The sequence below is a fragment of the Triticum aestivum genome, chromosome 1B (genome assembly GCF_018294505.1).
Source record: "Triticum aestivum cultivar Chinese Spring chromosome 1B, IWGSC CS RefSeq v2.1, whole genome shotgun sequence".
Taxonomy (NCBI): Eukaryota; Viridiplantae; Streptophyta; class Magnoliopsida; order Poales; family Poaceae; genus Triticum; species Triticum aestivum.
The window spans coordinates 100,165,666-100,177,343 of NC_057795.1; the positions used below are offsets into that span (position 1 = coordinate 100,165,666).

The 11,678-nt window shown below is 40.6% G+C and overlaps 1 protein-coding gene across 1 annotated transcript; it reads left to right on the forward strand.

Annotated features, from left to right (window-relative positions):
* Positions 1-328: 328 nt before the first annotated feature.
* On the forward strand, positions 329-5,371 carry LOC123110115 (RNA polymerase II-associated protein 3). The gene is made up of 11 exons (XM_044530562.1): positions 329-746; positions 1,135-1,218; positions 1,335-1,459; positions 1,738-1,859; positions 1,975-2,057; positions 2,232-2,339; positions 2,558-2,671; positions 3,264-3,449; positions 3,529-3,623; positions 3,731-3,828; positions 5,048-5,371. The coding sequence occupies exons 2-11, from the start codon at positions 1,135-1,137 to the stop codon at positions 5,176-5,178; spliced, it is 1,146 nt and encodes a 381-aa protein (XP_044386497.1). The 5' UTR covers positions 329-746; the 3' UTR covers positions 5,179-5,371.
* The last annotated feature ends 6,307 nt before the right edge of the window (positions 5,372-11,678 follow it).

Sequence of the window (11,678 nt, forward strand, 5' to 3'; positions counted from 1 at the left end):
ATCTTTACTGCATTTTCTTACTCTTGTAGCAACTTCTCCTGGCTATTAAAGCCTCATTTGGGATCCGTGGAATCCATATCTTGTAGTAGGGGTGTTTCCTAAGCCGTCGTGTTCCGGCTGGCGACGAACCCTAGCTACCGTAGCTTGAATCTTGAGTGAATCAACCTTTCCAAGTTGAAGTGAAAGCAACCTCAGAGCAGGAGTAAATGCAGCCTCAGAGGTTCTTACTATGCAAACAACAGGCTGGTTGGGCTTGATGCTAGCAACCAAAGGCGTAGCAGGATTTTTTTTTTTATTCCGGAGAGTACTAGTCGGCTGGACCTAACCATGTGCCGGAGTGGTTCGAGCTCGACCGAGCCAGCCAAAAGCCTGCCCGCTTCCTCTTCAACGCTAGCGCCGCCGCCGCCGCCTCCCTCGACGCCGGCCTCCAATCCAATCATCGCTCTCCTAATCCAGCAGAGAGGCTTCTCTGCCTGACCTTGCGCTTCGCTCGGTAGAGAGACAGAGCGCCCGGCTCACCGCGCCGAGGCACCGCTGCACTGCCCCCGCCCACCGCCTCGGCCGCGTCGCCCCGCTTACGCTGCGCCTCCGAAACTCCGAGCCGCCCCCTCCTCCGCTGGACTGCTGCGCCGCTGCGTCAGGCCGGAACCCCGCCCCTGTCGGCTCGCCTCCGCTGCACCGCCAAGGGGGCCTGCTGGTCGAGCTCACCCACGCGTCCCACTCTCGTCGCGCCGCTGCTCCAAGAGGTGATGGATTTTCCCAGGACCTGTACCCTAATCCCCTCAAACAGTAGCCTGGCATGCTTAGGACCCCTAGGTGATTTTCCCAATTTTCATTTATTAGAGCTTGACTTGATGCATTTTCTTACCAGCTCATGTTATAGAAAATTAGAAATAACAAGATGAAGATATTATGCGTAGTTTTATCTACTTTGTTGGATCATTAAGCACCGAGGTCAAATTCTGAAATAATGCTAATGCAGTCGAGCCATTTGTTTTGTAATCTTTGGCTTGCTTGCTCGAATCCTAGATCCACCACTGTAAAAGTCCTAGATTGTGCTTGCTCGAACTGCTGTCATCTTTCCTTTCGGGCGCATTGACGAATCTAACCATATCCTTCTTGTTGTCATGAAAGATGGCTGGTCGGTACAATCGCACAAACTACTCTTCCTACCTGAACGACGAACCAATGCCTGACGCCACGTCGGAAAAGGAACAGGTATGTATATATGCATCCCAATGCAAACCCTTGTGATGATTTTTCGACTGCTGTGTTGAGAGGCCGAGACCAGTTCCGTGAACCTATACGTGTTGTTTCTGTGGTTGTGTTTGCAGGGTAATGAGTACTTCAAGCAGAAGAAGTTTGCTGAAGCGGTTGAGTGCTACTCAAGAAGTATCGCATTGTTGCCGACGGCTGTTGCCTTTGCCAATCGAGCTATGGCTTATCTTAAACTAAGAAGGCAAGTTCCTACACTAGAACCATGCTTGTGTTTGCTAAGCTGTGGTACTTACCTGTTTGATTGTGCTAGTAGCTGCAATTGATTTACTATAGTACACCTTATTTGTGGCTGTAACCATAATTCTGGTTGATAGATAGATCAAGCGAAACTTTCAGACTGCCTATATTGTTCTCTGCTATTTGTGCCAATATCTCGCGTTTTCCCTGTTGTGGAACTTTAGAGCCATGTTTACGATCACTATCTGGTTTAGGCTTACGTTTTTATCTGGAACTTAATAGATTTGAAGAGGCAGAGAATGATTGCACCGAGGCTCTGAATCTGGATGACCGTTATGTTAAAGCATACTCACGCAGAATTACTGCAAGAAAAGGACTTGGGAAGCTTAAGGAAGCAATGGATGGTATTCTGCGTTTTAACCCTTCTTGATTTTTCTTTTGACAGTGCTTTCCTTGTAAGCTTAATTCTTGTCTTCGTGAACATTGACAACTATTGTACATTACTTATTTGCATAATAGATGCTGAATTTGCTGTAAGTGTCGATGCTAACAATCCAGAGTTGAGGAAACAATATTCTGAGATAAAGGCGCTACTCATGGAGGTGAGCAGCTATTTACTTCAGTTTTCATCTGATGTGTTACCATTAGTGTTCGCATCCAAGCTCTTCGGTCAAATTTTCTGTTCATTACTTATGTATCCACATTCAGTCTTAGACGTTGTATTAAAGAGATGCCCCCTTTCATTGCTTGTAATAACGAGTTTATTACTTCTGCAGAAAATGGCCAAGAGAAGTTCAGTTCAAGCTAAGCACACAATTTCTGAATCTGATAAAGCTGGAGATAGAAAAAATATCACTTCTCATGCACCAAGTGATCCCCAGAAGGTAGGTTATAGTGTTCTACTGCATGACACGCTGTGTCTTTCCCTTTATAAGGAGTAAAGTTTTCGTAACATGCTTTGTCAGATTAATATAATTCATGCACATGGCTCTGCGATTTTGAAGTAGCCCTCTATTCTGTTTCTTGTAGAGCTGGTTACATTCTACCTGAGGTCTATTCAGCAAACATGTTTGGGTTTGTAATGTCTGATTTAATTCTACAGGACAGTTTCATGGAAGTTGATTCGCCTGGGAGAGCTGCGGCTGGGATCAGAGAATTATCAGGTGGTGTGTCCAAAGGAGGATCTGGTGTAAGCCTCAAAGACAATAACATGCAGGTGCGGTCTGACTAACATTTCTGTCTATCATAAATGCCCATGATATTGTGTCCCCTTATATAGGAGTTGGCTAAAACTAAGAGATGTATGACTTGTGTGTTGGTACTTATCAGCTTATACCATTGCATAGTTTGCATGTCAACGATATAGCCTGCATAGCATATGAGTTGGTCTGCTTGTTCATGCATTTTGCTGAACTATAGTATTTGGTCCTTATGGATATATGAAAAAACTGGTTCATGTATCTGAAGTTCTCAAATCCATCAAAGCTTGGTAGCCGGACTGGCTTCCATTAGCTAACATGTCAATTCAAGCAGAGGAAAGCCTGCCCACTGGGCAAGTTTACCCTTTTTAATTCGGATTTTGATTCTGTGGTGGAGCAGAGTGTTTGGGTGGTTGGAAAACCATGAAGGAGCAGGTAGAGGGCGAGCCCTCCCTAGCCATTGAAGTAATACTTAAAGTTCTGTGTATAGGAGCACATTTATGTTCTACTATTTAGTGCAAATGTGATGTAAAGTACTGATTTTGCACACTTCTTTGGGGAATTTGCAGTAGTGTTGCTGTTACATTTTAATTCTTTAATATAATGCAGCAATCTCGAGATGCTAAACAGAAACCTGGGCCAGAAATATCAGTGCAAGAGCTTGCATCACGTGCTGCTTCACGATATATGTCCAGCACTGTAAAAAGTGTGAAGACACCAAAGACAGCTTATGATTTTGAGGTTTCTTGGAGAGCTATCTCTGATGACCTTACCCAGCAAATACAGTTGTTAAAGGTTTATTCTCAGCCTCCTTTTGGTGTCTTAAATTAATGTCATATGTGCACTTCTAATTGTCACTTTCTTACGTGATCAGTCAATTCGACCAGAGAGACTTCCAGAGATTTTTAAGGATGCACTTTCATCAGCTTTTCTGATTGATATCGTGAAGTGCACAGCCTCAATTTTCCGGTGTGCTTGCCTCTTTACGTTTTTTTAAAGTGTTTCTTACATTCTCTTGCAGTTCTCTCATGACCTGTACTGTTATTACCTATTGTTAATTCGTATTATGTACTCAGGGATGATGCAGTGTTAGCAGTTAGCATTTTGGAGAATTTGGCGAAAGTATCTCGCTTTGACTTGATCATCATGTGCCTCTCACCCATGCATAAATCTGGTATGTTTGAACTTGCTGCCCTCGCATCCATCATATGCTTTCCCTTATCATGCCCAGCTGTTTATTATTGTTAGTAGATTGATAGTTCCTCATCCGGTATTCCCTTGGTATTATTTAAAAATCATGAAAGATTATTTGAATTGCATTTGTCTATACTCCTGTGTTGCTGATGTAGTCTAATCCAATGGTGTGGAGATGGATAATCCAAGCGTTATTAGCCATTAGGTCGACTTCTTAGGTTCTGCCACATTGTGCTTTTAGGTTTTTCCAGTAAGAGTGCAAAATTAAAATTTGTCACATGGCAGCCTTGCTGCTCATGTCGCTAGATTGGCACCGCTGGATGCCAGCAACGTGGGACTGCACCTCCCTACCTCCATGTGCGGCTGCTTTTTAGGTGACCTTCCTACCATCCATGTTCCCCAATCCATAACATCACGTCCCTGTGAACTTGATCTGGAGGGGGGGGGGGGTGTGGAGCAGTGGAGGGCGGAGAACAGGAAAAGGAAGACCAAGAGCTCCGGTGCCGACAGCTGAGCTCTGGATGGTGGCACCGTGGCAGATCCAACGGAGCACCTCAGATGTGCCAGGGCAAAGTCATAATGCTGTATTGGGATATTTAAATGGAAGGGAGGTAGTTTGGAGCTGGTTTGGAGGGGGCGATGGTGGGCCGGAGGTCCCAGATGAGATGGGGGATGGAGAAGCATGGTTAAGTCAGGGTGTGGTGCAGTGTCGAGCGTATAGGCCAGCCGCAGTCTTCTCTAGGCATGGTTAAGTCAGGTTGCTACTGTGCACTGCAGATTTGACCGTGAAGCAGTCACCAGTCAGCACTGCTGCGGACTTGATGATTTTGAGGAAGAGAATATACGGAGAGGTTCAAGTGGGCGAATCATCTGAGCTCAGCAGAGGGTTGTGCACATGTTGATATGGAAGTAGTATATTTCGACATGCCTATACATAAACCATTCAATCAAATACTATAAATGCTGATCACCTGAAGGCATCTTAGATTGGGGAACACATCTATATTGAGTTACTGGGATGCCAATTTTTAAATGAGTAGGCTCCCCTCACTAATTCCAGTGACCTGATGATTTCATAGAACTTCCATTTCAGATGAATATGTGAATTTGGACTTTGGACTTACTAGTGTTAAGTAGTTGCACAACATCATTCATTTGACAATACTCTTTTTGCTGCTGCTTGACTCTTTTCCGGTCAGAACTGCGGAAGATATGGGGTCAGACATTCCTTGTCGAAACTGCATCACCAGATCAAGTTGAATCCCTCAGGCGGCTGCAAGCCAAATACGTTCAAGGAGGATGGCATGATGACATGTTCACTTTGAGCTAATGATGACTTGATGAGGTTGTAAAGGCAGTTCCCTAGAGATCCCTCTCCCCTCGGTCACCTATACTGGAACACCTTGTAGAATGAATCTTAATTCTAGCTGGAGCAGTGAACCATAGGAGGAATTGATTCTGAAACATCAACAGAACCATATGATTGTGAATCATGTTTTTGAAATTTCCTGGAGCTTTGCTGATTGGAAGGTTGCCTGTGCCTGTGCTTTTCTTTCTCGCATGCATTTGTGCACTTTTGTGCTCTGTTAAGTTTGCAGGGTTCACGGTGGGTTTCTTTTTCTCTGTTGCTTGTTTTCTTCCTTCCCATAGACAAATTCACCGAACTACAGAAACATTATATATTTTCAAGTGGCTTTTTGCATTGAAGCGGTGAACAATTTTACGACATGAACACTTTTTATTTGCCTATGGCAACGGATACCGTAGGTGGTAGGTCTGTCTTTCTTTCCTAATTCCACTCCACCAGCTCACGGTATGTAGATCTGACTTCTCCGGCATCGCCGGAGCGGAGTAGATCTGACTCCTCCGGTATTGCCGGAGCGAGATGGAGATCTGCGATCCAGTGAGCACGGGGATGCGCTTTGGCTGACAAGCCACAAGGTTTCGGTCCGTCTGGTTGTTTTGCAACCGGCCGCTTAGGGCATCTACAATTGGACCCATATCCACCCCAAAAAGCCCGTGCTGTTTGATCATGGCGGTTCCTATTCCACACGTAGGTCCTGTCTAGTTTTTTTTTTTTTGAGAAGTAGGTCCTGTCTAGTGACCTAGCGCATACCCCCCGCTTGTATGGGCCGGCCCAGTACGGTTTATTTTCCACCTGGTATTGAGAAGGTTCTAGAACATTTGTTGAATGGTTTTCTCTTTCTTTTTTTTGGTTTTTTCCTCTGATTTTTCTTTCTCATTTTGTCCTTATACATTTTATTTTGTACACTTTCTTTTTCATTTTCTATTTCGTTTTTATTTTTCTTTTCGTTTTCTTTTCCTCATTTCTTTCTTTCATTTCTTATTTTTCTTTTACATATGTGCGAACATCTATTCAAATTAGTGAACATTTTCTAAACCATGAATATTTTTTGGAAAGAACATTTTTCAAATTTGCGAACATTTTTTTATTGAAACCGTGAACATTTTTTGAACTTGAACATTGTCTATATTTTCACGCACATTTGTTTGAAATTGTGAACATTTTTTACAATTGTGCGAAAAAAATTCTGAAATCGTGAACCCTTTTTTTGAATCAGCAGAACATTTTTTCAATAGATGATTTTTTTTATTTTGTGAATAGTTTCTTAAATCCACGAACATTTATTTATATTCTTTTGGAAAATGCATGAAGGTTTTTCAAATCCATGAACATGTTTCCAAAATTTGTGAACATGTTTTGAAATTCATGGACATTTATTTATATATTTTTTGAAAATGCATGAACATTTTTGAAATCATGAAATTTCTGATGGGTCCGATCTATCTGATCCAACGTGGCAATCGCGTTCGGGCCTTCCCCTATCCTCCCGAATATGGGCTGGACACGAGGGTTGCTGGCCAGCCCAGACGAATAGGGCTGGTTTGAGGGGGATGGCTGGCTCACGATTTTGTGAACTAACACCGACTAGACTGTCCACCCAAACGTTTTATGGGGCATTTGAGAAGCTTGACTGTATATGCTCTAAAATATGCTTAATTCACAGTTCCTGCCGAGCCCAATAACAAGAGAGGATTCGCTCTAAAAATATGAGTTCACATCAAAGATGAGAAATATCACAATTATAACACACGAAAAATGGTTTGCGAAGTTTTGATGGATAGAGATATTGAAGGACTGTATTTCAAATGATTAAAAAAATTCTCAAGTTTAAAAAAATAGAAAAAATATGTTAAAATTATACATAATTCGCGACGGATCTTTTTTGTTGGCAGCGGCCTTGCGAGCTTGGTGTTGCTATCAGTTTGGTTGTACTTGTTGCGTTCAGGGTGTATCGTTCGGATCCCTATAAAGCAGCGATTGTCCCGATACGCGGAACCAGTTAGCTAGGCGTAGACGTATTCGGTTCGGGTGCGGCGTGTTGTTGTTTTTCGTTTTTCGGCACATCTCCGACTCTGCTCCACCACGATATGGTATCTCTGAATATTAGTTTCACTATTATCGTGCAATCGCATTGTATGGTCTGTCACAGTTAATTTTTTTTAGAAAATAATAATTTTGTTTGTTCGAGGAAACAAAATCGATTTATGCTGTTTTGAAATCTGTTGGGGAAGGCTCGATCGATACACATACACTATCCTAAAATATGAAACTGTATATCGTAAAAGGCTTGTTTAGGAGTTTGCTGGTTCATCTTTTTCTATTTTTCATATCTTTATCAAACGCATTGTTTGTTCTAAATAAATTTCTTTGTCTTATATGCCTTAGTTACGGAGGAACTCGGATAAAGGTCCAATGGTATGTGTTTTTGCATAATTATATTTATGTTATCATGCCTTTGTTAGGCAGGAATGCGGATATATGTCGCAGATAGTTTGTATCCTTGCATAAAATTCAGAGAAAATTATTCAAAAAATAAATTTCTTCTTTCCTGGACTTGCAACTTATATATGTTGTTCTCTGTCAAATCGATAGTGTTGCGTATTTTAATTTTCTGGATGATTGTTCTAGGAAGCAAAATTCCCCTTTGGTGAAATTGCAACTTATATAGGTGGCTTGCCGTCAAATCGACAGTATAGCAGTGATCTTAATTTTATGAGATGCAGTCATGTTTTTTCACAGTTGTTGCCGAGCCCAATAACAAAATAGGATTCATTCTAAAAACATGAGTGCATAACAGAGATGAGAAATGTCACAATTATAATACACGAGAAACGTTGTGCGAAGTTTTGGTGGATAGAGATATCGAAGGACTATATTTGAAATGATTAAAAAAATTCTCAGGTTTAAAAAATATGGTAAAAATATGTTAAAATTTATACATAATTCGTGACGGATCCTTTTTGTTGGCGGCGGCTTTGCGAGACTGGTGTTGCTATCAGTTTGGTTGTACATGTTGCGTTCGGGGCAGGTCGCTCGGATCCCTATAAAGCAGCGACTGTCGCGATACGCGGAACCAGTTAGCTAGGCGTAGACGTATTCGGTTCGGGGTGCGGCATGTTGTAGTTTTTCGTTTTTTCGGCACGGCTCCGACTCTGCTCCACCATGATATGGTATCTCTGTAGATTAGTTTCACTATTATCATGCAATCTCTTTGTATGGTCTGTCGCAGTTTTTTTTTGAGAAAATAATATTTTTGACTGTTGGAGGAAACTCAGTCGATTTACGTTGTTTTGAAATCTGTTGGGAAGGCTTGATCGATACACATACACTGTCCTAAAATATGAAACTGCATATCGTAAAAGGCTTATCTAGGAGTTTGCTGGTTCATCTTTTTCTGTTTTTCATATCTTTATCATACGCATTGTTTGTACTAAATAAATTTCTTTGTCTTATCATGCGTTAGTTATGGAGGAACACGGATAAAAGTCCAATGGTCTGTGTTTTTGCATAATTATATTTGTGTTATCATGCCTCTGTTAGGCAGGAATGCAGATATATATCACAGATAGTTTGTATCCTTGCTTAGAACTCAGGGAACATTATTCAGAAAACAAATTTCTCCTTTACTGGACTTGCAACTTATATATGTAGTTCCTTGTCAAATCGATAGCGTAGCGTATTCCAATTTTCTGGGTGATTGCTCTAGGAAGCAAAAATCTCCTTTGATGGAATTGCAACTTATATAGATGGCTTGCTGCCAAATCGACAGTATAGCAGTATTACCACTATATAGCAGTGATCTCAATTTTATGAGATGCATACATGTTTTTTCACAGTTGCTGCTGAGTCCAATAACAAGAGATGATTCACTCTAAAAACATTAGTCTATAACAGAGATGAGAAATGTCATAATTATAGCACACGAAAAATGTTGTACGAAATTTTGGTGGATAGGGATATCGAAGGACTATATTTGAAATGATTGAAAAAATTCTCCAGTTTAAAAAATATGAAAAAATATGTTAAAAATTATACATAATTCGCGACGGATATTTTTTATTGGGTGCAGCTTTGTGAGCCTGGTGTTGCTATCAGTTTGGTTGTATTTGTTGCGTTCGGGGCGGGTCGCTCGGATCCCTATAAAGCAGTGACTGTAGCGATACGCGGAACCAGTTAGCTAGACGTAGACGTATTCGTTTCGGGGTGTGGCATGTTGTTATTTTTCGTTTTTTCGGCACGGCTCCGACTCTGCTCCACAACGATATGGTATTTCTGAAGATTAGTTTCACTATTATCGTGCAATCTCTTTGTTTGGTCTGTCGCAATTCATTTTTCTTTTGAGAAAATAATATTTTTGTTTGTTGGAGGAAACTCAGTCAATTTACGCTGTTTTGAAATCTATTGGGAAGGCTCGATCGATACACATACACTGTCCTGAAATATAAGACTGCATATCTTAAAATGCTTGTCTAGGAGTTTGCAGGTTCATCTTTTTCTATTTCTCATATCTTTATCAAACTCATTGTTTGTTATAATAATTTTTTTTGTTTTATCATGCCTTAGTTACGGAGGAACACGGATAAAGGTTCATTGGTCTGTGTGTTTTTGCATAATTATATTTGTGTTATAATGCCTTTGTTAGGCAGGAATGCAGATATATATCGCAGATAGGTTGTATCCTTGCTTAGAATTCAGAGAACATTATTCAGAAAACAAATTTCTTCTTTGCTGGACTTGCAACTTATATATGTTGTTTTCTCTCAAATTGATACATTGCGTATTTAAATTTTCTGGGTGATTGTTCTAGGAAGCAAAATTATCCTTTGGTGGAATTGCAACTTATATAGATGGCTTGTTATCAAATCGACAGTATAGCAGTATTTACCACTATATAGCAGTGATCTCAATTTTATGAAATGCAGACATGTTTTTTCACAGTTGCTGCCGAGCCTAATAACAAGAGATGATTCACTCTAAAAACATGAGTGCATAACAGAGATGAGAAATGTCACAATTATAACACACGAAAAACGTTGTGCGAAGTTTTGGTGGATAGGGATATCGAAGGACTATATTTTAAATGATTAAAAAAATTCTCAAGTTTAAAAAATATGAAAAATATGTTAAAAATTATACATAATTCGTGACGAATATTTTTTATTGGCTGCGGCTTTGCGAGCCTGGGGTTGCTGTCAGTTTGGTTATACATGCTGCGTTCGGGGCGGGTCGCTCGGATCCCTATAATGCAGTGAATGTCGCGATACGCGGAACCAGTTAGCTAGGAGTAGACATATTCGGTTCAGGGTGCGCCGTGTTGTTATTTTTTGTTTTTTCGGCACGGCGCCGACTCTGCTCCACCACGATATGTTATCTCTGAAGATCAGTTTCACTATTATCGTGCAATCTTTTTGTATGGTCTGTCGCAATTCAATTTTTTTTTAGAAAATAATTATTTTGTCTGTTGGAGGAAACTAAGTCAATTTGCGTTGTTTTGAAATCTGTTGGGGAAGACTCGATCGATACACATACACTGTCCTGAAATATGAAACTGCATATCGTAGAAGGTTTGTCCAGAAGTTTGCTGGTTCATCTTTTTCTGTTTCTCATATCTTTATCAAACGCATTGTTTGTTCTAAATAAATTTTTTGTCTTATCATGCCTTAGTTACGGAGGAACGTGGATAAAGGTCCAATGGTCTGTGTTTTTGTATAATTATATTTGTGTTATCATGCCTTTGTTAGGCAGAAATACGGATATATGTCGCAGATAGTTTATATCCTTACTTAGAACTCAGAGAATATTATTCAAAAAAAAATTCTCCTTTGCTGGACTTGCAACTTATATATGTTGTTCCCTGTCAAATCGATAGCGTTGTATATTTCAATTTTCTGGGTGATTGTTCTAGGAAGCAAAATTCTTCTTAGGTGGAATTACAACTTATAAAGATGGCTTGTTGTCAAATCGACAGTATAGTAGTTTTTACCACTGTATAGCAGTGATCATAATTTTATGAGATGTAGACATGTTTTTCACAGTTGTTACCGAGCCCAATAACAAAATAGGATTCACTCTTAAAACATGAGTGCATAACAGAGATGAGAAATTTCACAATTATAACACACGAGAAACGTTGTGCGAAGTTTTGGTGGATAGGGATATCGAAGGACTATATTTGAAATGATTAAAAAAATCTCAGGTTTAAAAAATATGGTAAAAAATATGTTAAAAATTATACATAATTCGCGACGGATCTTTTTTGTTGGCGGCGGCTTTGCGAGACTGGTGTTGCTATCAGTTTGGTTGTACTTGTTGCGTTTGGGGCGGGTCGCTCGGATCCCTATAAAGCAGCGACTGTCGCGATACGCGGAACCAGTTAGCTAGGCGTAGACGTATTCGGTTCGGAGTGCGGCGTGCTGTAGTTTTTCGTTTTTTCGGCACGGCCCCGACTCTGCTCCAGCACGATA